This window comes from Rhinatrema bivittatum, chromosome 7, assembly GCF_901001135.1.
Source record: "Rhinatrema bivittatum chromosome 7, aRhiBiv1.1, whole genome shotgun sequence".
Taxonomy (NCBI): domain Eukaryota; kingdom Metazoa; phylum Chordata; class Amphibia; order Gymnophiona; family Rhinatrematidae; genus Rhinatrema; species Rhinatrema bivittatum.
The window spans coordinates 303,412,392-303,439,814 of NC_042621.1; the positions used below are offsets into that span (position 1 = coordinate 303,412,392).

At 50.4% G+C, this 27,423-nt stretch overlaps 1 protein-coding gene across 3 annotated transcripts in view; it reads left to right on the forward strand.

The window, feature by feature from the left end:
- LOC115096026 overlaps positions 1-27,423 on the forward strand; it is a 124,349-nt gene that overhangs the window by 19,689 nt on the left and 77,237 nt on the right. For all 3 annotated transcript variants that reach the window (XM_029610494.1, XM_029610495.1, XM_029610496.1), the window contains exon 4: positions 10,508-10,676. In XM_029610494.1, coding sequence (XP_029466354.1) covers positions 10,508-10,676 — 169 coding nt within the window. The remainder of the gene's footprint in view (positions 1-10,507; positions 10,677-27,423) is intronic.

A 27,423-nucleotide genomic window follows, 5' to 3' on the forward strand; every position in this document is an offset into this window, starting at 1 on the left:
TAATGAACACCGGGGCAGAAAATGAATGAAGCGGGCTTACAAAAACATCGAGACCTCCAGCCGGCGGCGCGTGGCAAACGTGCCGGAGCCAGGGCGCTGCGAGCTTGTTAACTCGCTCGTCGGTTACAGAGGAAGCTCTCCCGTCTGCCCCTTCCTGCACGCTGCAGGGCCGCAGGCTGGGCGGGGGCCGGAGGGGGTAAGAAGGATCTTGCAGGGCAGCTGGGTGAATGCTGTTGATCGGTGACTGAGCTGCCACCACCGTGCCCGGGGCCTGCGCTGGCTTCCTGGCTCAGGGGAGGCCACACTCACAGCCCGGGCCGAGGAGGGAGTCGGTCGTTGTGCAACGGCGACCCCTGGTGGCTGGAGGGAGCTGCGGTTTCTGGCCCTGGCCGAATAGGCTGTTGCTGCAGTAGCTGGGGGCAGTTGTGGTGGGGGGAGGGGAGGGGGGGTTATAAAACAGGGGTATTTGCAAATTGAGGTTCATGGTACCTTAGTCCAGGGCTGCTCAAACCAATCCTCAACCTCAGCACCCCCCCCCCCCCCCCCCCCCGGCCCAGTCCCGTTTTCAGGATTTCCCTACTGAATATCCATGAGAACTATTTGCATACCCGGCAGGTAGTGCATGCAAATACATTTCATGAATATTCATTAGAAATATTCTAATGGATCCAAGGACAGGTTTGAGCGCTCGCACCGTAGTCCAAACGAGGCTGAATGCACTGAAAGCCCAAAAAAAAAAAAAAGTTAATGCCTGAAGCCAATGGTGTCTCTTATTATATAAGAGAGTCACCGTGCCAGCGTTTGGCCACTGAGATAGGGGTGACTTAGGCAAGCAGCTCTGATAGCGCAACATGTGCGTGGTGGCGCTCGTCATGCGGCGCTCCTGGGGGCCCCTGCGTCTCCTCTTCCAGATCCTGAAATTGTAAAAGGAAATAGCAGGGGACAGCGGGTAAGCGAAAGCCCTGCCCAGGAGCAGGTCCATGCTGACCGGGGCAGAACTGAAGGCTGGTCCAGGGCAGGCTCCGGGCGACGCAGACACACGGGCCCCGGGTCCTGACCTCCAGGGGCCGGCGGTGGGATCGCAGTGGGCTGTGACTCCCACCTCGCTGAGCAGCTTTGATCGCCATCTCCGTCTTTAAATCCGAGGTCACTGCCCGGAGATTACTTAGGCTAAGCTCAAACTAGGGCGAAACCCAAAATCTGCCGGGGTAGCTAAGAGGGGGCGAGCGAGTCTGAGCGCTGAGGTGGCCTCCTGCTCCCTGGGCACAGAGAGGATGTGTAATCTGCTTGCCCCCTGACCCCTACCTCTCCGGGGCAGCAGGAGATGCGCTTTAATGGACTCCAATAGACCCCACTCGGGGATGCTGTTTACCCTCCGCAGCTCAGCTCCCGCTGCCGGAGTGAGATCCGTGCTAAGTCGCCCTTCTGCCCTCTCGGCTTCCGCCAGGGTTTTGCCACCTCACCCAGGCCAACAGTGCTCAGCTGATCCCGGCCTGGCTTTGCCCCACAGCACCCGGCGGGGGTGGGGGCAGATCTACAAGCCCATGCTTGTAGATCTGCCCCCACCCCCGTGGGTGCTAACCTTATTCAGTATTCTTTTGCATTCTTTTGGATCTTTCCGCTGCATTTGATACGGTAAAACACTCTACTCTAATAGACCAACTAGCCAACATAGGGATCAAAGGCACAGCCCTTAGATGGTTCCATTCCTTCTTAAGCAACAGATACTACAAAGTAAGGATAAACAACAAAGAATCGCACCCAATCCTGACAGAGCAAGGAGTCCCACAAGGATCATCACTTTCACCCACCCTCTTCAATATCTACCTCCTCCCTCTCTGCCATCTACTCTCAAACCTTAAGCTTACCCATTACCTCTATGCAGACGACATACAAATCCTCCTTTCGATCACAGAATCCCTTCAAAAAACCATCACGTACTGGAACGAATGCCTACAGCCCATCAAAAACCTACTCTCAAGCCTTAACTTAGTATTAAATGCTAATAAAACCGAAATGCTCATTGTCTCCTAGGATCCACGCACAATCTCTTCCAGCCTTTCTCTACCTAACACAAACAACTCATTCTCATCTGACGTCAGAGACCTTGGAGCATGGCTTGATAATCATCTAAACCTAAAAAAGTTCATAAACAATACCACAAAGGACTGCTTTTACAAACTGCAAGTCCTTAAAAAACTTAAACCCCTCCTTCACTTCTCCGACTTCAGGCTAGTACTGCAATCCATCATTCTTTCCAAGCTCGACTACTGCAACTCCCTGCTACTAGGTATTCCCGCCAACACTATCAAGCCATTACAGATGGTTCAGAATTCAGCGGCTAGAATTCTAACTAGCACTAACAAAAAAGACCATATCACCCCAATCCTTCGGAGCTTACATTGGCTCCCCATTAAACAAAGGATACTCTATAAGGTACTCACTATCATCCACAAAGTGACAAACAATCTAGCCCCCATCACATTAAGCTCTCAACTCCAACCGCACACTTCCTCCAGACCAATCAGAAGCGCATACAGAGGAACACTGCATGCTCCGCAAATAAAATCATCATTGAGCAAACGTGCGCTATCTTCAGCAGGCCCACACCAGTGGAACACGCTTCCCCCAGATCTTAGACTAGAACCCAGTCACCAAGAATTCAAAAAAAGACTGAAAACTTTTCTCTTCCAACAAGCTTTCCCTGACTCTTAATCTTACTGTGACTGACAGACTTCCATCCCTTAACTATGGACACTGTATAAAGTACTACTTTTAAGAATCTGCAACTGGACAATTATCTGTGAGCTCAAAAATTCACTTAAAAAAAAAAAAATTCACTTTATTTCATATATATATTAGGCATTGCCTATATTTATATTTATTGCTACGTTAAATAGTTATACTTCTTATATAAAATATTATATTTCTTTATTTATTTCCAGTTAAACTATTATCACTTTATTTAGTATTATGTTAAATTGTCAACCAGTTATACTGTTCCATATGTTATACGGTTCCATGTAAAGCTCCGCTATCTGTTGAGCAGTTCTTCGTTTTATGTAAACCGGAGTGATTTGTAGTCCCTACTAGAACTTCGGTATATAAAACTTAAAAATAAATAAATAAAAATAAATGCGTGCCGTGCGGCTGAGCCTGGCCCCGACGGCCTGGAGCCAGTCCAGCGGGATCCTGCCCGTACCACCAGCCTTCCTGCTCAATCCGCGCCCAAGGACCGCCCCCTGCCTCCCTCCCCAGCACCCACAAGTCCTGCCTGGGACTGGAACTCGGCTTTTCCAGACGCCAGCATCCGGCACCGCCTCGCAAGCCATCCAGCTGGGCTTCTGGTGCCTCCGACGCCCCAGCTCCCTGTGCCCAAGTCCTAATCCCAGCTCCGCGCGGGCTCTCGGCGGGGACGATGCAATAAGCCGCGCTGAGCCTGCTGAAAGGTTGCACTCACGTTTTATCATGGGGTTTTTCAGTGCTAACCTTATTCAGTATGTAGCATGGGTTTTAGCGCTGAACCCCCGGCTTAGTGTGGATGCAAGCAGATCCCCTGTAACAGAAGGCTTTATCTGTTCCCCAGCCGTGCAGGGAGGGGCGTTGGAGAGCAGAAGGAGTGAAGCTGGAAATGTAACCCCAGGGTCAGAGCAGCAGTGACACTCAGCTCCCATTTCTGGTGGCCCTGTTATATTATTGCTGTGCCCTGTGTGCTAGTGTCCAGCTGCTTCTGTCAGACTGGACACAGCCGTAGAATAAGTTTACTCCACCTGGGACCCAGGGGTTTAATTTCCAGTGTAAGCTCTCGAGGCGGGCACCTACAGCGGATCAGGACCCCGGCACTGCACATCCTGACCCTGGCGCACCCCAGGGAGCTTACACTCTGTTCAGGTAGCTGTGAGTGCCCACCCCAGGGAGCTTACACTCTGTTCAGGTAACTGTGAGTGCACACCCCAGCGAGCTTACACTCTGTTCAGGTAGCTGTGAATGCCCACCCCAGGGAGCTTACACTCTGCTCAGGTAGCCGTGAGTGCCCACCCCAGGGAGCTTACACTCTGCTCAGGTAGCCGTGAGTGCCCGCCCCAGGGAGCTTACACTCTGTTCAGGTAGCTGTGAGTGCCCACCCCAGGGAGCTTACACTCTGCTCAGGTAGCCGTGAGTGCCCGCCCCAGGGAGCTTACACTCTGTTCAGGTAGCTGTAGGTGCCCACCCCAGGGAGCTTACACTCTGCTCAGGTAGCCATGAGTGCCCGCCCCAGGGAGCTTACACTCTGTTCAGGTAGCTGTGAGTGCCCGCCCCAGGGAGCTTACACTCTGTTCAGGTAGCTGTAGGTGCCCGCCCCAGGGAGCTTACACTCTGTTCAGGTAGCTGTGAGTGCCCGCCCCAGGGAGCTTACACTCTGCTCAGGTAGCCGTGAGTGCCCGCCCCAGGGAGCTTACACTCTGTTCAGGTAGCTGTAGGTGCCCGCCCCAGGGAGCTTACACTCTGCTCAGGTAGCTGTGAGTGCCCGCCCCAGGGAGCTTACACTCTGTTCAGAGTGCCCACCCCAGGGAGCTTACACTCTGTTCAGGTAGCTGTAGGTGCCCGCCCCAGGGAGCTAACACTCTGTTCAGGTAGCTGTGAGTGCCCACTCCAGAGGGCAAATTCTTTTATCCAAGTCCATTTTGGCAATGAATTGCAAGTGAAATGAAAGGGTAAGCTCTCAGGGGTGGGCACCTACAGTTGAATGGTGCACAAGCTCTCTGGAAAAGCCAACCAGCCTGTAGGGATGCACAGCACCAGCTATAGGTGCCCGCCCTAGAGAGCTTACCCTTTCATTTCCCTTGGCAGGCCTTGCCCAAATGGCCTCGCATGTGAGATTCTGCCCACGTCGGGATGCCCGGTGCCAACCTTGCATTCAAGGCCATTTTTGTCAAACTCCTTCCAACTTCAAGCACTTGCCCCCTTACTTTGCTGCATTCGTGCAGATTTTTCAGGTCAACTCGCGTTTTAGCGCACTTTTCTCATTCAGCGCGCTCATTTAATGTTCTCCTGTTGGATTTGCATCCCGTTAGCTTACTGCATGTTGCAGGAACCCCCGTTTCAATCACGGCTTAAGTAAAACATGCACCAAAAACATCGGACTTCAGTTTCAGCGCGGGTTTTATTCCATCGACCCCAGGGTGAGTTCCAGGTTCCTTCCACCCCCGAGGTGGCTGCATGTTGGCATCTTTCTCAGCTGGGAGGGACTTTGGACCAGGAGCCTGAGCTGAGAAAAGTCCCCCGCCCTGAAGGGCAGATACGGGGGCTGAAATCTGGCAGGAGATCTGGAGAAGAAACGCACGCCCCCCGCTTCCAGAGAAAAGGGGCAGTTCTCCCGTCACGCCGCACACGCGTGAGCAGGTCTCCCTTACGATCGCAGGCTGTTCGGAGCTAAAGCCTGGCGCGGCAGTCCTGTCTCAATGAATAATTCCCGTAATCCCTGCGTCAGATGACTGCGCCCGTCCTGTTCCTGCGCAGCTCCTCGGTCCTCGGGCTCTGCTCTGAAAGCTCCCGCAATCCTTCCTAATGATGCAAACCACGGGCTCACTTGCCTTCCAGTGACCAGCTGGCCACCGGTCCCAGGGCAGTGCCCGACACCCCCCCCCTGCTACGACGAATTCCCTCCCTGGGACCCTGCCCCTGTGGTTGGCAGTCCACTTCATGCAGAGAAAGCCAAGGGCGTTGTGCCAGCAAGGCCAGTACCAGGGCATCCATGGGATCTAACACTACTTACCGTTTCGGTAGACTTGGGGCATAGATCAGACACTCGTGCACACAACAAAAAGAAAAAAAAAATAGTGAGTGACAGGGGCAGGCCCCCGCTCTAGACAAATGGAGCCTGGGGTGAAAATCAGAGGACGCTTCCCGCCCCCACCTGATCCCCATGCCCCTGACTCCTTGGCATGGAATAGCAGGGGTGGGGATGCATGCAAGCTTTCCTAACAAGTGAGAGGCAGGGAAGGTGTCCCCCTCCCCCCACCCACCCCTCTCCAGCAACTTCTCTCCTCTTACCCCCCCCCCATTCAAACAGCCTCTCTGCCTCTGAGGCCCCCCCATTCCCAGCATCTTCTCCCCTCTCTTCCTCAGCATCGGCCTCCTGCCTTGTCTTCCTTCCTCCCTCCCAGCACCCGCCTTGCTACCACCACCGAATTCGTTTTTAGTGGCAGAGCTGCTGCCACCATTTGTTTCAGTTTGTGCCAGCTCTGTTAACACCGCTCAGAACTCAGGAGGGCGCAGCTTTCTGCGCGCTGACCTGGCAATACAGGAAGTGCCCCTATTCCCAGCATCCTCCCCCCTCTCGTCCTCATCCCCAGCATCGGCCTCCTGCCTTGTCTTCCTTCCTCCCTCCCAGCACCCGCCTTGCTACCACCACAGAATTCGTTTTTAGTGGCAGAGCTGCTGCCACCATTCGTTTCAGTTTGTGCCAGCTCTGTTAACACCGCTCAGAACTCAGGAGGGCGCAGCGTTCTGCGCGCTGACCTGGCAATACAGGAGGTGCCCGTCCACACACCTTTTGAAGCTGCTCACGGGGCCAGCACTGGCAGGAAGGGACAGTGCCAGTAGTGGCGCCGGGTCTAGGTCCGCGGAGCCCGAAGCGTGGCAAGCGTGGCTGCTAAAGGAACTCTGCTCAGCTGCGTAGCGTTGGTGGTAGTGACCCAGCCGACCGCCCTGCTGGCCTCACACAAAGGCAGGCCCCGGATAGAGGGGCACCGGAAACCCGGGAATTCAGGTCTGGCACTTCCGCTAGGCAAACTAAATGGGTGCCTAGAAGAGCGCACCTTTGGGAAGTGTCAGAACCGGGCAAGGAGGCCAGGCCCAGCAGTGGAGCCCCAGCGGCTGAAGGGCACAGGAGCTGCCACGGACTCTGCCCATTAGTAGCCAAGTCTCTCTCAAGGGTAGCCTAGGGTGACTAATACCCTGCAGGGCAGGCCTTAACCCCAAATGTGCAGAAATCCTATGAAGGAACAAGAAGTGAGGTACAGGGTATAGTAAAAAAACAGCCCAAGGCTAAGGTATTTATTTATGCGTTTCAAATCATGTGCAGACACTTCATGGTGCAGTCAATCAAAGCGACGATCAGCAAAGCAGAACAAACTCATTCGCAGTATCCTTGGACCATTAAAGCATCTTCTATTTATCCTTGGATCATTTCCATCCTGTGCCGTATTTTGGAGGTGTCCCGTGTGAATGGCAACGTTTTTAAGGACAAGAAGGATCCCTTCTCCCTGGAGATAGCTAGGGCTGGGGATCTCTGACCTTCTCTCGGCCTGCGGGGAGGGCAAAATCTCTGACCTCTCTCTCTCTCTGGGTCTGCGGGGTGCAGGGAGGGCTCTGATCTCTGGGTCTGCGGGGAGCAGGGGTCTTTGATCTCTCTCTCTCTCTCTGCGGGGTGCAGGGAGGGCTCTGATCTCTCTCTCTCTGCGGGGTGCAGGGGGACTCTGATCTCGACCTCTGGGTCTGTGGGGTGCAGGGAGGGCTCTGATCTCGATCTCTGGGGTGCAGGGGGGCTGTGATCTCTCTCTCTTTCTGGGTCTGCGAAGTCCAGGGAGGGCTCTGATCTCTCTCTCTCTGCGGGGTGCAGGGAGGGCTCTGATCTCGATCTCTGGGTCTGCGGGGTGCAGGGAGGGCTCTGATCTCTCGATCTCTGGGTGTGCGGGCTGCAGGGGGCTCTGATCTCAATCTCTGAGTTTGCGGGGTGCAGGGGGGGGCTCGATCTCGATCTCTGGGTCTGCGGGGGCTCGAACTCTGGGTTTGCGGAGTGCAGGGGGCTCTGATCTCGATCTCTGGGTCTGCGGGGGCTCTGATTTCGATCTCTGGCTCTGCGGGGTGCAGGGGGCTCTGATCTCGATCTCTGGGTCTGCGGGGGCTCTGATTTCGATCTCTGGCTCTGCGGGGTGCAGGGGGCTCTGATCTCGATCTCTGGGTCTGCGGGGGCTCTGATTTCGATCTCTGGCTCTGCGGGGTGCAGGGGGGCTCCCTGGCATCCCTCAGCCGCACCGGGGGATGGGATCGCGGGGCGCAGGTGAGGCAGGAGAGCAGCGCTCTTGGTGCAGGTGCTGGCAGCAGCCGCCTGCAAGCTTCCGAGACCCCGGGACGGGGCGTCCCGGGAGAGGAGGAGTTAATTAAATTACCTTCTGGTTGGCAGCAATCTTCTCCCAGGCTTGGCAGGTAATCGCCGGCGAGCCCGGGCTTGCCCGCGCTGCGAGCCGCGTCTTGCAGAGCGGAAGATGAATTCTCCCGGCGGCGCTGCAGAGCCTCGGCGCCCGGGCCCGCCTCGAGTCCTCGCCGCCTGATTGGCTGGGCCGGACCAATGGCGAGGCGCGCTCCGGGCTGCGGGAGGCGGAGCCACGCGAGCCCTCCTCGCTGAGAGGGGACCGAGCCCGGGACTTTCACCGTTAGTTGCTGAGTTCCGGTGGGAGGAGCCCTGGCTATTGGACCCTCGGCACGGGTCGCGCTTTCGGCACCTAGGCCCATAAAACCAGCACTGTGGGCAGAGAGGGGGCCTCCCCCGCCCTTAGCGCCGCGAGGCTTCGATCCTTTGTTTCCCCCATTGTGACGTCAGCCGTCCTGCCATTCATGCCGCTGAAGCGTATTGTGACGTCACCAAGCACAATGAAAGCGGCCCTGACATAGCCTAGAGCCAGTTGTGAGGTCATCTGGCAGCCCCGTCACACGATGCAACTGATCTCACGACCTTAATGCTCATTAGGGGCTCCAGATAAGGTTCTCCGTTCTGCAAACTTTGACACTGCAGCCATTCTGCTGCTTCTCCTTTTCTTTTTTTTCTCCTTCAACAGATTGCCACTTTTTAAACGGTATTTGATTCCATTTCTTTTTCTTCCTTCCAGCGGTGGCTGGTGTTGAGGTGCAGTCCTATCACCAAAATACCTCTCCCTCTTGGAAGAGAGCAGCCTGCACTCTTGTCTCTGTCTTCGTTGTAGAAGCCACACTGAGGAGAGCTGCAGGAGTCATTTTGGGCACAGCTGCTGGGGGATGGAGAGGAGGGACAATCCCTTGGCACTTCATCCTATAGCAACCTCCCTGTCGCCAGCACCTCCGGTGTGACTAGTTCAGTCCTGTGTGTAAGCTGCAGCATAGGAGGAAGGGAACCATCTGGGAGCAGCAGGATCCAAGCTACTGCTGAGGTCCAGGAAAAAACAGGATAGAGCTGCCACTGCCACTGAGAGGTGCAATTAGCTGAGAGGTGCCACTGCAGAGGGGAGTGGGAGAGGGAGGAGATGGGGGCAGACCTCAGTCTATAGGGGCCACCACCGCCTCCAAGAACAATGCCAGAGAGCTCAGGCCCTGGGCCAGGAATGGTTATGGAACTTACATCCCAGTGCATTGTGGTTGCTGTAGTCGTGCACCTTTCCTTTCAAAAACTGTATAATTTACAGGAGGTGTCTCAGGGGGGGGAGAAGCAGACACTGGCTCATTTGGTAGCTCTGTGGTGTTTAGGTGCATATTGAATCCCCTCACCCCCATCTGAAAATCCTGTGCCCCTTCACTCACAGCAGGGAAGAAACAGCATTTTCAGCAGACCTGTCTTTAAAAAGCGCTTATATCTGCTTACACCAACTTACGGAGCCTGAAGAAGGGCGTTCGACATTTGAAGGCACCATGCCCTGAAACAGTCTGCCTGCCTCATTGTTCAAACAATAAAAGTGAAAGAAAAAAACACCACAGCCTTCCCCCGCCCCCTTTAAATCCAGGGGCTGCTAAGGCTGGGAATCCTGGATTTACCTTGCTCACTGCTGCCCCGTTTGCTACACTGAGACAATGCAGTCCAGGCTCCTGCAGAGCAGTCACCTCCAGGTCAGCCGACCCCTTGGGTGGAGTAAAAACCCAAAGCCAGTTAGGAAGTGCAGGTCATTTTGGCTTACAGCCTGGTCCTGATGATTACTGTTTAAGCATTTACTCGCTATGTAACATTAATCAAACACAGTGACTCCTTAATGCCGCCCGGAGAGCGTCCTGCATGACAGAGTAGCTAGGCCCAGCACCCTCGGGCGAGGGGAGAGGTTGGCGAGACTGATTCTGCACCTTGGCAGTGGGGTTATCTCCTCCCCCATCCCCTGCCATGTCAGCTCGCCTGCTTCAAGATTGGGCCTCACCCAAGTCAACCCAAAGCAGCCAATCCAGTCCTGCCTTTGTCCACATTGCCCGCATAGAATTCTGGTTCTCGGTTCCCTAAGAAAATGGGACAAAACCAGGAGCGGATCAGCCAGGTCGGGTTGGGTGGCAGCCCTGTTGGTTTGCTTTCTATGCCTTAAGAGAAAGCATGTTAATTCCTTATCAGGCTGCCCTCCAGCTTTCACATACGTGACAGCAGGAACAGGTGCCGTCCTCGAGTTACACACATGATATCAATTCACTTATTGTGACTGGCTCTCGCCCTCCTGCAGGACAGTCTCTGGGAATAGCCTTGTAAGTGACCTGCATCCGTGAGGTGCGTTCACATGCTGTGCTCTCTTTCACACTCCAGGATGAGAAGCAGGGATGGGCCCCTTCCCGCCCACGTCCCGAGAAGGGCCACAGGCACCGCACCTCCGGAGCCCGCCGACACAGGGGACCGCGGCACGCCTCCACGACTGGCCCCAGGAGCAGGTGGGAGCCCCCCCTGGCGGGCGGAGAGCAGCTGGCAGCTCACCCCGGTGAGTAAATCACTGTCACGTTGCGAGAAGGAGCGAACGGATATTGCAGTGATTGGGTTTAGCAGGCAGCAGATAATTACAGGGAGCAGCTGGGCTTTCAGACTGCAGAGGAGCTGCCCCGGGCACTCTTAGGGTTACAGATGGCTGGCCTAGAAGAGGCAGGCTGGAGCTTTCGTGACCCTGCCCGCCGGGGTCACTGGCAGTAGGTGACAGGGAATCGCCTGTACAGGGGCCCTGTCTGGCCGGAAGTGCAGCTGCTCTCGTGAGCTGCATGTGCAGGAATGACTCTGAGGCCTCCTTTCATGCCGACGTGGTCTTTACAGGTGGAGCTGGGTGATGTGCGATGAGGACCGTACGATGCTTTACTTCCCTCCCGGGGACTGGATGTTACTGAGAATGCACTGACCCTGCAGTCGCTTTCTAACTGCACAATTCGGCTCTTTCTGTCATGGTATTATTATTACCCTGCTAGAGGTGCAGAGCATACACACAAACACACACACACACACACACACACACACACAGCTCTGGATTGTAGATTTAATGGCTCGCCTTTCCAGATCTGAGCTCAAGGTGAATTACCGTCTGGTACAGCAGGTAGGCTCCAGCCCCAAAGGACTTGTACGTAAGGCAGGACACTTGCCCAGGACCCCCTCTCAAAAAAGATAAAGCAGAACAAGAAAAGGCTTAGAGAAGGGCGACCAAAATGATAAGGGGAATGGAACAGCTCCCCTATGAGGAAAGACTAAAGAGGTTAGGGCTGTTCAGCCTGGAGAAGAGATGGCTGAGGGGGGAAGTGATAGAGGTCTTAGAAATCATGAGTGGGGTGGATATATTTACCCTTTCTAATTAGTCCTAGGACTGGGGGACGCTCCCTGAAACTACCTGGGAGCAGACTGTATTTTTTTCTCCCAGTAGGCTGTGGAATGGGGACAAATCCCTGGAGTGTGAGTGCATAAAATGATTATTCTTCAGGTGGAGCCGGGGAGGGCCATCGCTAATTCCTGGGGGGGGAGCTGGGAGGAATCGGATTTAGTGTTTGGGAATCTCTCGGCGCTGCTTCAGGGACGCTCGGATGCTCAGTGCTCTGGCCCCAGCACGGCACAGGCTTACGTCCTCGCCTCCTGCCCTGTCCTTATTACAGAGGGCTCAGAAGGAAAGCTTGGTCCTTTCACAGACGGCACTGAGATCTGCGGCAGGGGGCAGACGCAGAGACGCGAGGAAGCTGGAGGAGCGGTCGAAGCTTTGGCAGCTAAGACTCGGTGTCAAAAAAGAAAAAATAGCAAATATGGTGAAACAGGGGCACGAGATCTGTTAGCGCTAGAAGGAAGTGCAAAAGTGGCGCCGTGAGACTCAGAGGTGAAGGGGAGGAATATGGGGAGCCTGATGAGGAAAAAGCAAAATCGCTTAACAAATCACAATAAAATTAAAAGGTCAGATGCAAGATGATAAATTCTTTGCACGGTTATTAAAATGCCATTTATTTCACGAGGCTTTCACATCTGTATGAATTTTATAGCTGTTTTAGTGTGTGTGTGTATGTGTGTGTGTGTGTGAGTCTGTGTGTGAGTCTGTGTGTGTGTGTGAGTCTGTGTGTGTGTGTGTGTGTGAATTGTAGACATTTTTATACTTTTATATCATGTTTATGATATTTATTATCAATGTGCACTAAACTACCCAGAAGAACAAGCTCTGAAAATGGACAGTTTATAAATGAATCTAAATAAATACAAGAAAAATCTTTCTGTTTAGGGTTCACTGTGGAAGGGCCTGGAGCAGGGCCACATAATGAGATTGGAAGTGAGGTAAACCTCAGTCGATTTTCAGAACAGTGGATGTGCGAGGAGCTAATTAAACTTAAAGTAGATAAAGCAAATGGGTCAGATGGGATGATCTGTAGGGGATGGGGGTGAGGGACTGATGAGCAGGGACTGAGAGAGAGACCTGATGGTCTGAAGGGAGTGAAGCAGCAGTGACAAGGTGGGTGCAGGGCTGCGGAGAGAGGGGCCTAACTAGTGGGAAGGAGGTGATAATGGCCCTGCACAGGTCACCGGTGAGGCCTCACCTGGAGTACTCTGATCACTCCTGGAGGCCACAACTCAAAAAGGATAGGGAGAGGGTAGAAACGATCCAGCGAAAAGCAATTATTTAGGCGTTTCATATATACCATCGTTCCAAAAGAAGATCACAAGGGTCTACAAAATCAGCATTCGTATTCTGGGTCAACGATCACATACTGTGTCAACATTCATATTCTAGGTCAACACCACAGCTAACAGATAATCTGGTTCATACTCTTACTTGCAAATACAAAATCTAATTCTCCTAACAATGCACTTCACATCATTCATTGCTTATTGCTCGCTCCACTAACATCATCTCTGGTTCTGACATAGAAGTTATCAGCCTGTTGGTATTTCACGTTAAATCGTAAGCATTTCTGAAGAGCCACGTTCTCAGTTCCCGCTTGAAACGTTTTCCTTCTGTTATCTGGCGTAACGACTCTGGGAGAGAGCTCCGCAGCTTGGGGCCGGCTGTGGGAAACGTTCGCTCTCTTATGTGCGTTAGGTGTGTGCTCTGAGTAGAAGGCACCATTAGAAGTCCTTTGTTTTGTGATCTGAGGGCTCTCTGTGGGGTGAGTGTTGAATTGTCGCTCCTAATAAGCAGGGGTTAATATTGTTGATGCTATTGAAAATTAGAGTTAATACTTTGTAATGAATGCTGGATTGTACAGGAAGCCAATGCAGAGCAATCAGCGAGGGGAGGAAGTGGTTACATTTCCCTGTCCCCAGTAAGCGTCTTAAGTGCTACCCCGGAGGTGAGAACTGAGAGTTAGCAGGGGCGTTGCCCAATCCGAAGGCCATACCTAGGTACTGGTAGTGCCCTTCCTCGGCATTAAAAGCTGCCTTCCATTCATCGCCTTCTCTTATGCGTCCCATGGAGGTCAAGCTTCGTGACCTGAGGAGCCTAAGGCTTCTCTAAGGTGGTCAAAGATTTCTGTGATAAGAGGTGGAAAGTACCGGTCCTTCTTGAGCCCTCTATAATCAATGCAGGGGTGGAGCAAACTGTCCTTTCTTCCCCCCGCCAAAGAAGAACCTGGCCCCGGCAGGAGAAGGAGACGGACGAACGAACCCTCTCTCTAGATTCTCTTTGATGCTCTTTGACACTGCCTCGGTTTCTGGAGTGGAAAGAGGGTAAACGCTATCCCTGGGGGTATTTCCCCTGGGAAGCAGATCAACGAGGCCGTCATTGGAGCAACGCAGGGGAAGCGTTTCCACAGGTTTACTGAAGACATCTGCATGGGTAGCGTATCGTGGTGGCAAACCGGGCAATCCCGAAGTTACAACTCAGGCAAGAGACAAGATAGGCTGGGCCTTGGGGAAGGCACGGGCAATTTGTAAGCTTCCTCAAACGATGCTGCACGAGCCAAGGTAGACTTAGAATAACTGCTTTGACAGCTTTGGGCAGAGCATATAGGCAAATCTGCTCGCTGTGGAACAGGTCCGCCTGCATCGAAAGTGATGCCGTGTCCACTGTCGTGCGTCCTGGCAAGGGATCCCCATCAACGGAAAATATATTGAGTGCAGTATCCAGCGGGATGATGGCGTGCCAGGGACTGGCACCCGGGTCCAGAAAGGCTCTATGTATCAGTCAGGATTTTCCCTATGGAAAGGCAAATTGGTACCAGGATTTGAGGAGAGGAACGTGGTCGACCTAGGATGTCCTCACCAACCAACCCTGGGGCCTGGAGTTTCCTGGCTTGATGGGACACAGAGTAGCGAAGTGCCCTTGGGCGGCACAATACAAGCACAGGTTGAGGCGTCTCTGTCTCTGCTTTTCCTCTGAAGATAACTTAAGGTGGTCCACTTGCATGGACTCCTCCTGCGAGTTTCCAGGATCCGGAGGCGGCACGGCAGCCACCGGGCGCTGAAAGCTGGGAGCCAGGCAAATGGGGCGTCAAGTCAAGCCCCTCTCCTGGAAACATAGATCCAAGTGGATTGCGAGGCTGATCAGCCCTTCCAATGTGGCAGGCAAATCTTGGCCGGCCAACTCGTCCTTGGTGCGTTTGGACAGCCTTTCCCTGAAAATGGCAGTCAAACTGTGCTCATCCCATTAAGAACATAAGAAAATGCCATACTGGGTCAGACCAAGGGTCCATCAAGCCCAGCATCCTGTTTCCAACAGAGGCCAATCCAGGCCATAAGAACCTGGCAATTACCCAAACACCAAGAAGATCCCCTGCTACTGATGCAATTAATGGCAGTGGCTATTCCCTAAGTAAACTTGATTAATAGCAGTTAATGGACTTTTCCTCCAAGAACTTATCCAATCCTTTTTTAAACCCAGCTACACTAACTGCACTAACCACATCCTCTGGCAACAAATTCCAGAGCTTTATTGGAGCTCCGATGCCAGCGTGCGCAAGTGGACTGCGTAGTTTTCTACTGACTGGGAGCCTCGCCATATCTGGAGCAATTCTGTTGCCATGGAAGATGTAGGGCCGGGCTCATCAAAGAGCATAAGGAACTCCCTCAAGAAGCTGCCCAGATTTCCTAGAAGCGGGTCGTCCGTCTCAGAGGAGGGAAGCCCAGGCTAGAGTGGGGCCCTCCAACAGAGACAGGATAGATGTGATCTTGACTCAGTCTGATGGGAAGAGAGGCGCTTGTTACTCAAACTGCACCCGCACTGGTTCAGGAAGCTGCTCTGCTTCTTGGGGTCACCATCATAGCTCAGACAGGGAGGCAGATGGAACGTGGGAGTAGCCGGAATGGATACTGTGGGAAGCAGAGCTTCTGGACAAATACCCAAACCCTGAAGAGGGCTCACCATTGTATTCAGCTGATCCTGCTGCTGCTTCAACTGAAGCTCTAACCCAGAGATGGCGGAGGCCGGGATGAGTCTGCTGAGCTCATGGCCTCGGCAAATTGTGATGAGCCTTGTGAGCATGAGCCCTTAGTGCTGTAGTGTATTTGGCGTAGCCTAGTAGATGAACCTACTAACTCCATGCTGACAGCTGGCGAATGCGCCCTGAAGTGGGACAGACGAGCTTCGTCCGTACCAGCCACCTTCCCCACAGGTTGAGCCCTTAGGTTCTGCTGGCTGGTAGGACTTAGATGGATCTCGATGGTGGTCAGGCAAGTGAGAGTCCAGGTACAAGCCGGGGTCAGGGCAGGTGGCAGTCAAGGAATTACCAGAGACAGGCCAGAGGTCAGGGCAGGCAGCAGACATGGCAAGGTTAGAGTGCAAAGGAAAGGTCAGGTACAGACGGCAAGCAAGAGGATAGTCAATGTCCGAGGCTAACGTCAATACCAGAAGATCAAAATGAGCGTGGAATCAAGGAGTGATAAGGCAGTATCAGGCAGAGAAGGGCAAGGCTGGAACGCACGTAACAGGAACGCTGGACCAACATGTACTGCAGCCGTTGGAAGACCCATTGCTGAGGCAAATAGCTGAAGTATGTGGCTGGGTTTAAATACCCAGCCTTGAGACGTCACCAGGGAGCGCTGGCACTGAGGATTCCCGCCGCAGGACCTCCTTATTGGGTGCGTTGCCATGCGCTCACGCTTAAGGGAAGACTCCGGTGGAGGAGCCACGGCAGGAGTGGGAGGCGTCCTGGTGAGGGCGGCTGGTCGCAGGTCTATCCCTTGGCTGGCCAATGTAAGAAGGGGTGGAGGATGACTGGAGGGCCCTCCTGGAGGAGGTGGTGACGGGATTCAACAGGATGTGGGATAAACAGAGGATCCCTAGAGGTGAGAGGCTAGAAGGGAAGCACTGGGGTAACTTGGTAACCTTTCTGCGTGGAGGTAACCTGCACGGAGCGACAGTTTCAGTCCTGAACACCTTGCTGGGCAGATTGGATGGATCATTGCCCTTTATCTACCATCATTTACTGCGTTTCTGGGTAACGTAATTGGAAAAGCAGAACCACTTATTTCAAATTCGTAAACATTTGAAAGCCTTTCTGTTTGCCAAAGCATTTAGAGAGGATTTGTAATCCCATCGTTAGTCTAGTTTACTAGAGAATTTTGTATCGTTAGTCTATTTTGTATCGTTAGTCTATTTTGTATCGTTAGTCTAATTTCCTAGAGAATTTAGATTGGTTTTTAACCTTTTATATTTTGTTATTTTTATTGACTGTATATTTTTATTTCTTTACTTTGTTTACTATAATTAGAATTATTGAATTTTTGTTGTTGCATTTATGCCGTTTTCTCTCAGATATCTTAAATTGTTCTATAAATGGATGACTTTGCTGTAAGCCGCTTTAATGATGTTGATTGAATAGTGATATATCATCTAATATGTAATGATAACGATGATAAGAATAACTAAAAGTCCCTGGGCGTGGTGGGGGTCACCCCTGGGAGCTCCTCAGCACGGTGCAGCTGTTGCATCTAATCACCGGCACGGTGACCTTCCCAAACCATCACCTTCTGTTAAAAGTTGCATCAAGGGATGAATGCAGCGTAAACCACGCCAGGCCCAAGAGGGGGGAGGGAAGGGATCGGGCTGCGGGTTTTTGACAGTGAATTTGAATGCATTCTTTTGAATGTATTTATTTTAGCTGTATAGCTTTTGGAGATATCCGGTTAAGTTGCACGTTATCCAACCACACAAGGCCGGGTAACTGTAGACCTGCCAAATTTCAGAGATATCTGGCCAAGTTAGCAAGATAATTAAACCCTTTCCAGGAACGCCTCTTTTTTATTCAGCTAAATTATAGCCGGATAATGACTTATCCGACTATAATTTAGCTGGATAAGTGGCTGAATGTGCCCAGTTTGCCATTTAGATGGATAACTTGTGAGCTTTTGAGTATTGACCTGCTAGTAATTGTTTGGCCTGAGAAGAGGGGATTCTTTGTGGCCTGGGAGTGTAAGAACAGTCCAGAGATGGTGTGGTAACGTGATCTCTTCTGATGAAGGGGAGCTGTGTGCGCTCTTCACAGCTCACCTACGACCCCGTCCTTATTCATTTCACGTTAATACATACAAAGAAAAAGAAACCAATGTACAATGCACGTGTCAGCCATTACGCCCGGGAGCAATGGGGCTCGGAGCTCGTGTACTGGCAGGGTATGAAGAGGAGGAAGGAAAGAGAGAGAGAGAATGAGAAACAGAATACCTGGGAGAGAAGCAGGAGGAGAACGTAGCTCACGTAGCCCAGTCTCGCCGCCCGCTCACAGGATGGACCCTTTGCAGAAAGAGGTCCCCATGCTCTCATGGAGCTTGAATTTACGGTTTACCTGCTCAGACCAAGCTGCTGTTGCCATGGCTTTCGGTATTGTGGTGGTTTTCCACAATCGAGGAGCGATACACTTTCTGTTTTGTAAAGCGATAGAGATACGTCTGCTGTTGTGTCTCTCCATGGTGTGCATGTCAGACAAGTCAGGCGATGTGGCGAGTGGGTTTGCAGGAACTGTGCGTTATTCACCCTGCTGCTTTCTTCTGTCATCTCCAGTGCCACCTGCAATCATCACTTCTTAGTTTTTGGGTACTTGCCAGGTTCTTATGGCCTGGATTGGCCACTGTTGGAAACAGGATGCTGGGCTTGATGGACCCTTGGTCTGACCCAGTATGGCCTGTTCTTATGTTCTTTTAGGATCGCTTTGGTTCTGGCTTTCCTTACTGGACTTCCTGGGCTTGGAGGGGTGGTTTCCCACTGCTCTTCCCAGGGTCACTCCTTTCATTTTGTTTCCCATTGGGCCTTAAGCTTATCTTGGACCCCTTGGGGCTGTCTTGTATCCAGCAAACCCACTCGCCACATCGCCTGACTTGTCTGACATGCACACCACGGAGAGACACAACAGCAGACGTATCTCTATCGCTTTACAAAACACAATGTGTATCGTTCTTCAATTGTGGAAAACCACCACAATACCGAAAGTCGTGGCAACAGCAGCTTGGTCTGAGCAGGTCAACCGTAAATGGAAGGATACATTCAAGCTCCATGACACCTGGCCTGCCGGAGGTTACCGCTCTCATGATGAATGAATCCTGAAGTGGATAAATATTTACCTTTAAATCGCAGCGCAGGACGGGCCCCTATGCTGTTGACAATTCCAGAACTGGGCATTTGATAACCGGAAAATAGCGATGAGCACTAACGGGCCCGTTCCCACCATCTCCGTTATGCCATGTCGTAGTCCTCAACGTTTTCTGATTGTGCCCGCGCGTTTCTGTCGTCATTCCTTCTTTCTCTGCTATAAAAGTAATTGCACCTCCAGGAACGGGCTGTGCCCCGCTGGGACCATAAAAGAATGTGATTGTTTCTTCAGGGCAGGAACCCTGGCTAAGCTGGACAAGGTTTCAGTTCTGCATTGGGAAGGGTCCCGAGTGCCAAGGGTGTTGTGCAGCTCTGTGTGTCCCTGGGTGAGGGGTACACAACAGTAGAGTTTCACTGTGGGCAATCTGTGCCAGAGCAAAGCACTCCACACTCCACGGCAGATACGCAAATGAGTCACTCCTCAGCCTCATACTTAAGCCATTCAGTGTTCAGTTCTTTCTCTCAATCTGTGCAGAAGTGTCCCTCCCCGGGACCCGGAGTATCCCCACTTTCCGGGGAGGAAAGGAGTGAAGGCCCTGGGTGGGAGAGGCACCCTCCGACCCTGGATAAAAGTTGGCTCATACGGTCTCGGCACAGAGAATGTACACGTTTCTCTCTCTCTCTCTCCCGAGGGGCGCAGACTGCGTCAGTGTGTCCTCAGGGAAAATTCTCAAAGTTAGATCTCTGTCCTTGTTTTTTTTTCCTGGAACCGCAGCTCCTGATGTTCCAGTCGGGTAGGAAGGGGCACTCAATCACTTCCTCCTGAGCCTCCAGTCTCTTCCCTGGTAAAACAAATTACCGCCAGAGGCTCCTGGCATAGGGTCACTCTGTCCTCCATCCTCGCTGAGGTCTTCCCTAACCCATGCAGCCCCCAAAACAGGGTTCCCAGATCTCTGAGTCCAGGTGATGCACAGGGTTTCACCAGGCCTTCTACCAAGAAAACTGTAAAAAAAAAGTCCAAAATATACCCAGAGGGATTAACCCAACCAGCTAGTGAGTAGACTGGGTGAGGAAACCCCTCCTGACCCTGGTCAGGTTCCGCAGGCCGGGTTAGCCCATCTCCCCTGCCTGGGCTTGAAAAAGTACAAATCAGATGAAGCTCCTCAACTACCTCCTAACTTCACCAAGCCCATAAGGGACCTGCCCCCAGACTCCCTCTATGGAGCTGCTTAAAGACCCTCAGGGGGACGGCCATTCCAGACCCCTCAAAGGGAGGGGCTGCATCTGAATGGGACCCTCCCCCTTACTGAGCTGCACTGCTCCAGCCTGAAAACAGGACTCACCCAGGGCTTACTGGTAGCGCAACCATGGATAGGTAGCGTCACATAGATAGGTAGATAGATACATCTAGATTGAAGAATACACAATTTCTTACGATGGGATTGGCATTTGCAGTAATTCTTTGTGGTACAGCTGTGTACTGGAGAAAGAAGGAGTAGCATTTTCTATCAGGAACGCTCTTACCAACAGGCTAACTGCGCTACTAAAAATTCGATTGGACTGAATCTCATCTGTCAGAATACCTCTTACCAAGCAATGGCTTATTACTCTCCAGCAATGTTGCAATCAGATGAGAGTAAATAAGAGTTCTACTCTTGCTTTGAGCGTGCTCTCGGTACCGGTCCATTCTCTGGCAACTTTAATGCAAGAGCAGGTTGTGATTTACAACTTATGGGCAACCTTAGGCAAATTTGGAAATGCAGATGGAGAATGTTTGCTCAACCTTTTACCAATACTTATTTCTATCAGGCAGAGAGAGTTTTTGTTTACATGGAAGCATCTTGAGGCTACGTCCTTGTAAGGCAAAATGATTTGTAGGATCTTCTTAATAAGTGAGCGTTGCGTGGGCCTGAGTGCCCCCCAGATCCCTTCCAGTTCTCCTCATCCAGACGCAAGACTTGATATCGGGAAGCTGGAATCGATGGATATTCAGGATTAGTGAGGAGCTGCAGTTACTCAAACCTTATGGTCTGAAGGTGCCTCTGGGAAGGGCCAATAAGTCATGGAAAGATTCTCCAGCAAAACCAGAAACTCTGAGCTGAGCATCTTTCAAATAATCCATTTCAGTCTGAGAGAGAAAATAGAAAGCAGTCATGCATGATGAAACAGATTCATGTGATGGACAGCTGGAGGGAGGATACAGCAAAAGAACGATGCTTTGGCGTCTACGAAAGACTCACAGGGTCTTTACAATGCTCTAAGGGACGTTGATTTTCTCTCGCACCAGTCCATTTGCACCTATCAAGAATGTTGAAGGTGAACGGCTCTTTTTTCACAGACAAATGTGCATATTGTTAAATCTGAACCAGACTGGGAGAGTACTCAGATTTGTTGGCAGTGAGGTCAAAGCACCGAAGTGAGTGGGAGGAACAAGTGATGTTCTTGCTTATTGACGCTGCCCAGTTGGATAACTTTGGATCAATATCCCTTGCGTAGGCGTGGTTGGGTTTTGCTATAAGGCTTGGGTTTTCCCAGGATGAATGCATGTAGGATTTCCCAAAGATACTCCTGGTCAACTCCATCAAGGCTTTTTTTTTTGGCCGTCATCATTCACAAATGTTTTTCACCTTCCACGATAAAATCAGCAGACACCTAATGTTTTACTTTGATCTTCCTTTCACAACGTCTGCTTTTGGGTCTCCGAGCAGCACAGGAGTGGTTTCTAAGTCCCGAGGCCACAATTCTGGAATGCGTCTGCATTTCTGCATTGATTCTTACGTTTACAATGCGCTCGTCTTGGCACAGCCGGGACTTTGTAAAAGGTTAACTTGTTTCGTTGAGAGAGAATGTGCTTAAAATTCATGGCATAAGACGTGTGGCTTTTTGAAATAAATGTCTGATAATTAGGCTGTGAAAATGCCAAGTTAATCCATTTAAAGGTGTAAAGAATTGCGTCTAATGAACATTAGACTTGGAAACTTCGAACTCTTTTGCTGCATGAAAAGCAGTTCAATGAGATTAGCTTCTCATAGTCAGTTTTGAAGAACAGTTGGACGTGCCCCTGATCGGGCGCTCGTGCAGTGCACAGGGGGTCTGCAGACGCGTCTCTTTAATGTGGAAGAGGACGCGCGAGGCCGAGAGTCACTATAATGCAGCTAATTAGAAATGAGAGGATCGCGCCTGCTAGATGATAAGATGCGGTGCTCTCCTTGAACTTGTAATTATAGCTCTGTCTTGTTAATCTCCCGGTCTGGGCTTTCACTTTTACAGCACTGAATATATTTCCCCCGCTTATTGAGTTTATAGCCTGACATGCAGACGCGGGGCCAGGAGACTCATTATTAGATTGTATCACATCTTGACCGTCGATAATGTAATGGAATTCCGCGTCCACATCTCACGGCTTAAGAGGAAATTACAGATGGGGTGATGAGGTTTAATAGACATGAGGAAGTTGGGGAAAGAAGTCAGATCTTGAGTAGCAGAGAAGGAAAGGTCAGCAGCAACCCACAATGGGTCACTGCATCAGTACAGTGACCCACAGGAGAGGGAGAGAGAGGGGCTAAGGGGGATGGGCTGAAGATGAGTGACCAGTGAAGGGGAGGGTTGGGACTGAAACCACGGGATTTCAATTCTGCTGATACGGACTCTCTGACTTTCTGTAAACCACTGTCTCTCTGTGCCCTGTTTCTAATTCCCTCGTAGCCAGTTGCTGGATTTCCCTGGGCCTCGGTTCCAGTCTCAGCCCTGCCCCGACTCTGTGTGTGTGACTTGTAGATTTTCTCTCCCTTTCTAAGGCTCCTTGTGTCTGTGCTGTCTCCCTCTGTGAGTTTTCGGACCTCTTTCATCCTACACATTTTGTCTTTTGAGTTTCCCAAGTCTGTTCTTTTCTTTGGAAACAACAGTTAGATATTGCAGGTAAATACTGCAGATAAGATGGATTGATATTACGGATACTATAAATAGTACTGTATGTTAATTGATAGGTAAATAGGTGGATAGAAACTCCATCTATGGCACATACATACAGTAGATGTATACTGTAGATAGAGATGCCAGCTGTGGTACATATATATATATATATATATATATATACACATTAGCTGGGTGGATTGATACACCAACTGTAGTTCATAAATGTAGTAGATACAGTTGTATACAAAAGCTCAGGAAACACTAGTTTAACTGTATGTTTCAATGAATACCAAAGTGAACAGAAGCTGAACAACTTCTGCATGGTACAAAGTTAAACACTAAACAAAACTATAGTAGTACACTATTTGCTGATTTTAACATATTGAAAATAATAAAGCAGCAAATATGGCATGTGCAAGAGTTTGGGAAATCTTCCAACTGAGTAATTACTACTTATTTCTAAAAGGTATTACTAAGGCCCTAAAAGTTGATTGACTCATTAGGCTTTCAATTAGTCAGGTGAAGACAATTTCATGGTTGAACAAATATACTGACCCTTCTAACCTCTCAGGTTGTGATTGTTGTTCTGTCTACTTTCAACAACCATGGGCTCCTCTAAGCAGCAACTGTTAAAGCATTTGAAAATGAAGATACAGAATTCACTCTTACAAAGCAGGGGAAGGCTATAAAAACATCTCTAAACACTTCCAGCTAGCAATTTCAGCTATCAGAAACATTGTTAAGAAATAGCAGTTATAGTATCTTATGTAGTTGTGGTCAAACAGATCAATTTTTATTTCATCAGTCCAAAGCACTTTATTCCAAAAAATGTTCAGACTTATCAAGGTTTTTGTTTCATATACTTTAGATGATAACTTTTGTGATGAGGTCATAAAAAGGCTTAAGAACGTAATAAATTGCCATACTGGGTCAGACCAAGGTTCCATAAAGCCCAGCATCCTGTTTCCAACAGTGGCCAATCCAGGCTACAAGTACCTGGCAAGTATGCAAACACTAAGTAGATCCCATGCAACTGATGCTAGTAATAGCAGTGGCTATTTTATGTCAGCTTGATTAATAGCAGGTAATGAACATCTCCTCAAAGAACTTATCCAAACCTTTTTTAAACCTAGCTATACTAACTGCACTAACCACATCCCCTAGCAAAAAAATTCCAGAATTTAATTGTGCATTGGGTGAAAAATAATTTTGTCCGATTAGTTTTAAATGTGCTACATGCTAACTTCATGGGTTGCCCCCTAGACTTTCTATTATCCGAAAGAGTAAATAACTGATTCACATTTACCCGTTCTAGACCTCTCATGATTTTAAACATCCCTATCATATCCCCCCTCAACCTTCTCTTTTCCAAGCTAACGCTCACATGCATCTCATTTTTGTGTAAGCAACTCTGAACTGTCAACATCCAGTGTCAACTAAACCTTTCATCAAGTCATTTGCAGAGATCTGAGGGTTCTGTGTTGTATATTTAGCCAGTTTTCAGGAAGTTCTATCAGATTTTTTTTGGTCTTCCAGTTCTTGTGTTGACTTCACCCATTTCATGTATCTTCCATTTCTTAATAATTTTTCTGCCAGTTGAAATTGCTAGCGGGAAGATTTAGAGACTTCTTTTATAGTCTTCCTCTGTTTAGTAAGAGTGAATTATCTTCATTTTCAAATGCTCAAACAGCTGCTGCTTAAAGGAGACCTTGATTGTTGAAAGTGGACAGAACAACCATTAGAACCTGAGAGGTTAGAAGGATCAGAGTATTTTTTTTTCACTTGACTAATGAAAGCCTAATGAGTCAATCAATATTTGGGCCTAAGCAACATCTTTTTAAAATAAGTAGTAATGACTCAACTGAAAGGGTGTCCCAACTTATTCACATGCTAATGAGTTTCTCTGGCTTAGAGACTTCCAAACTCCTTCCTGGATCCTAGGGAACTCAGCCATATTGTATAAATAAAACCAATTTAAAAATACAACCCAAAAAATGAGGAAGGAATGATGGATAAAACTTCCTTTACCCCATAAAGAGCAAAACAGACTTTTCTTCCAATCCCAATTCCAGGTCTCCTTCTATGAGGCCTAAGGTCCTTTCCCATAAGAAAACAAACAAAACAAAATAGAACAGAGACATCCACCCTTCAAAATGGTGTCACTAGCTTTTATATAATCAGGACTCTACCATTTAAGCCTCCCACATGGGGGAGCTACACCCAGCCAAATCTACTGCGATTCCCCCTGTAAATGTGGTATACTCCTCTTAGCAGAGACCCAGTAGGGCTCTACATTTCAAAATGTGGCAAAAAGGTCCACGGGATTTTAAAAAGAGGAACGTCAGAAAGAATGGCCTGCTACAGCTGAAATAGACTAGGAAAGAAATCAGAATGGCAAAAGCATCAAGATTGAAGTAATGAAGTAAAGCAAGATGATAAAACATTACTCAGGCTTGACAGAGAAAGACTGAAAGGGGACCAGGAGCTTTGGAAAAGGCAGATAATCTGTGCTGTATTCACGGAAGAGGTGCTTGGCGAAGGACCACGTCTGGTTGGTAAAGATACGTAGGAGATGCCACCACACCAGTTACGAAAGGCAGTGTTTGCATGGGGTTGGACAAGGCCACAGAGCCAGATGTGGTGCTTCCTGGGATGCCGAGGGAGCTCAGAGAGATTCTGGCAGGTCTGTGGAAGGACCTGTTCAGTAGATCCTTGGAAATGGGAGTGGAGCCTCAGGATTGGAGAACAAAATGGTACCAGAGAGGAGGTTTCCTCAGTGGTTGGAAAATGAACGGAGTCTCTGCCGAAGAAAAGGAGAGTGAACTCTCTACAGTCCAGTAAATTGCAGGATCAGCAGCACATCATGTCAAAGAAATTTGATTGATTTCTTTTCTTCTTTTTGATTGGATAACTAGAGAATTAGATTAAGGATGTGCACTGGATGCAGATTACATGGATTTTAGCAAGGCTTTTGACGCAGTCTACATGGGAGGCTCATTAATAAAGTGAGCAGCCTGATTGGAAATTGGTTGACTGGTAAGTGATAAATGGAATTCACTCAGGGGAGAGAAAGGTGAATTGTGGAGTGCCTCAGGGATCGGTCCTGGGACTGGTCCTGTCCAGTATCTCTGTGAGTGATATTGCAGAGGGATTGTAAGAAAGAGACTGAATTTTAGCTGCTGACACTAAGATCTGCAACAGAATGGACACCCCCGAGGGAGTAGAGCGAGCAAGAAGGGATCTAAGGAAGCTTGGTAATTAACATTCAGCGCCGGACAATGCAGAGTGTGCCGAAATCCAAGGGAACGCTCTGCCCCGGGGGATGGGAGTCTGAAGAGCACGGACTTGATGATCTGAATCTAGTGAAGAAGTATGACACGGCGGTGACCAGAGCCCGCGGGAGGCTGGAGAGCATGAAAGGAGGCCTAACCAGCGGGAAGGAAGGAGATGATCATAGTCCTCTCCAGGCCACTGGTGAGACCTCATCTGGAGCACTGTGCTCAGTATCTCAAAAAGGAGAGAGATAGGACAGAGAAAGGCAAGCAAACTGGGGCGGAGCCTACGCCAGAAGAGAGGAGAGATGGGTCATACGATGTTCAAATATCTGAAACGTATTAAAAATGCACCTTTTCCAGTGGAAGGGAAGCTGTAGAGCTAGGGATCATGACCTGGAACTGCAATGTCCGGAAATAGCTTTTCCCCGACATTAGAAGGGCTAGAAATGCCCTCCCGGAAGAGATGCTGAAGACTAAAAACGGCGACAGAATTCAAAAGGGTGCGGGGTGGAGACGGAGGAGCCCCTAGTGCAGGAGGATAAAAGTGAAGCCTTGGGGTAACGTGGTAACGTTTTTCTGCATGGGGGTTGCAGCCCTGAACACCCTGCTGGGCAGACTGGGGGCACCATTTGGGCTTTAGCTGCTGTCACTGACTCTGTTACTCTCTTATCGTTATTCTGCCTTTCAAAAACCCGAGAATGTTTCTGGAAAAGGAGGGGGGGTCTATGTTCAGTAAAGCCGGCGAGCAGGCGAATTACCCGGCACATCTCCCCCAGCCCGCCGCTGCTCTGCCCCCACTCTCTACCCACCTGGACCCGGAAACCCCTGCTGAAAGCGCCGGGAGCAGACAACAGGCTACCTCGCTCCCGGCAGGGGTTTTTGGGGAGCCGGCTAAATGGTTTTTGAATACCGAGCTTGGAAAGTTTATAGTGATCCCGTGCCCCAGTCTCAGCGTTGCGCTGTCAGACAGGGATTTCTGGCCTAGCCCGGGCCTTGCAGTCTTGCAGATCTCAGGCCAAAGCTGTGAAAGGACCCCCCCAGCCCAGAGATTTCTCCTAAACCGAAGCCCTACTGTACGGATGATCAGCAAATTCCCCAGTAGCCATCGTGCATTATACCAAATGTGCACGGAGAAAAGCGGGTAATGGCAGTGTGTGTGTGTGTGACTGCCGCTCTGCTCTGCTCTTGCATGTGCAGTGTGTGTGTGTGTGTGTGTGTGAGAGTGTGTGTGTGACTGCCGCTCTGCTCTTGCATGTGCAGTGTGTGTGTCTGTGTGTGTGTGTGTGTGTGTGTGACTGCCGCTCTGCTCTTGCATGTGCAGTGTGTGTGTCTGTGTGTGTGTGTGTGTGTGTGTGACTGCCGCTCTGCTCTGCTCTTGCATGTGTGTGTGTGTGACTGCCGCTCTGCTCTGCTCTTGCATGTGCAGTGTGTGTGTGTGTGTGTGACTGCCGCTCTGCTCTGCTCTTGCATGTGCAGTGTGTGTGTGACTGCCGCTCTGCTCTTGCATGTGTGTGTGTGTGACTGCCGCTCTGCTCTTGCATGTGCAGTGTGTGTGTGTGTGTGTGACTGCC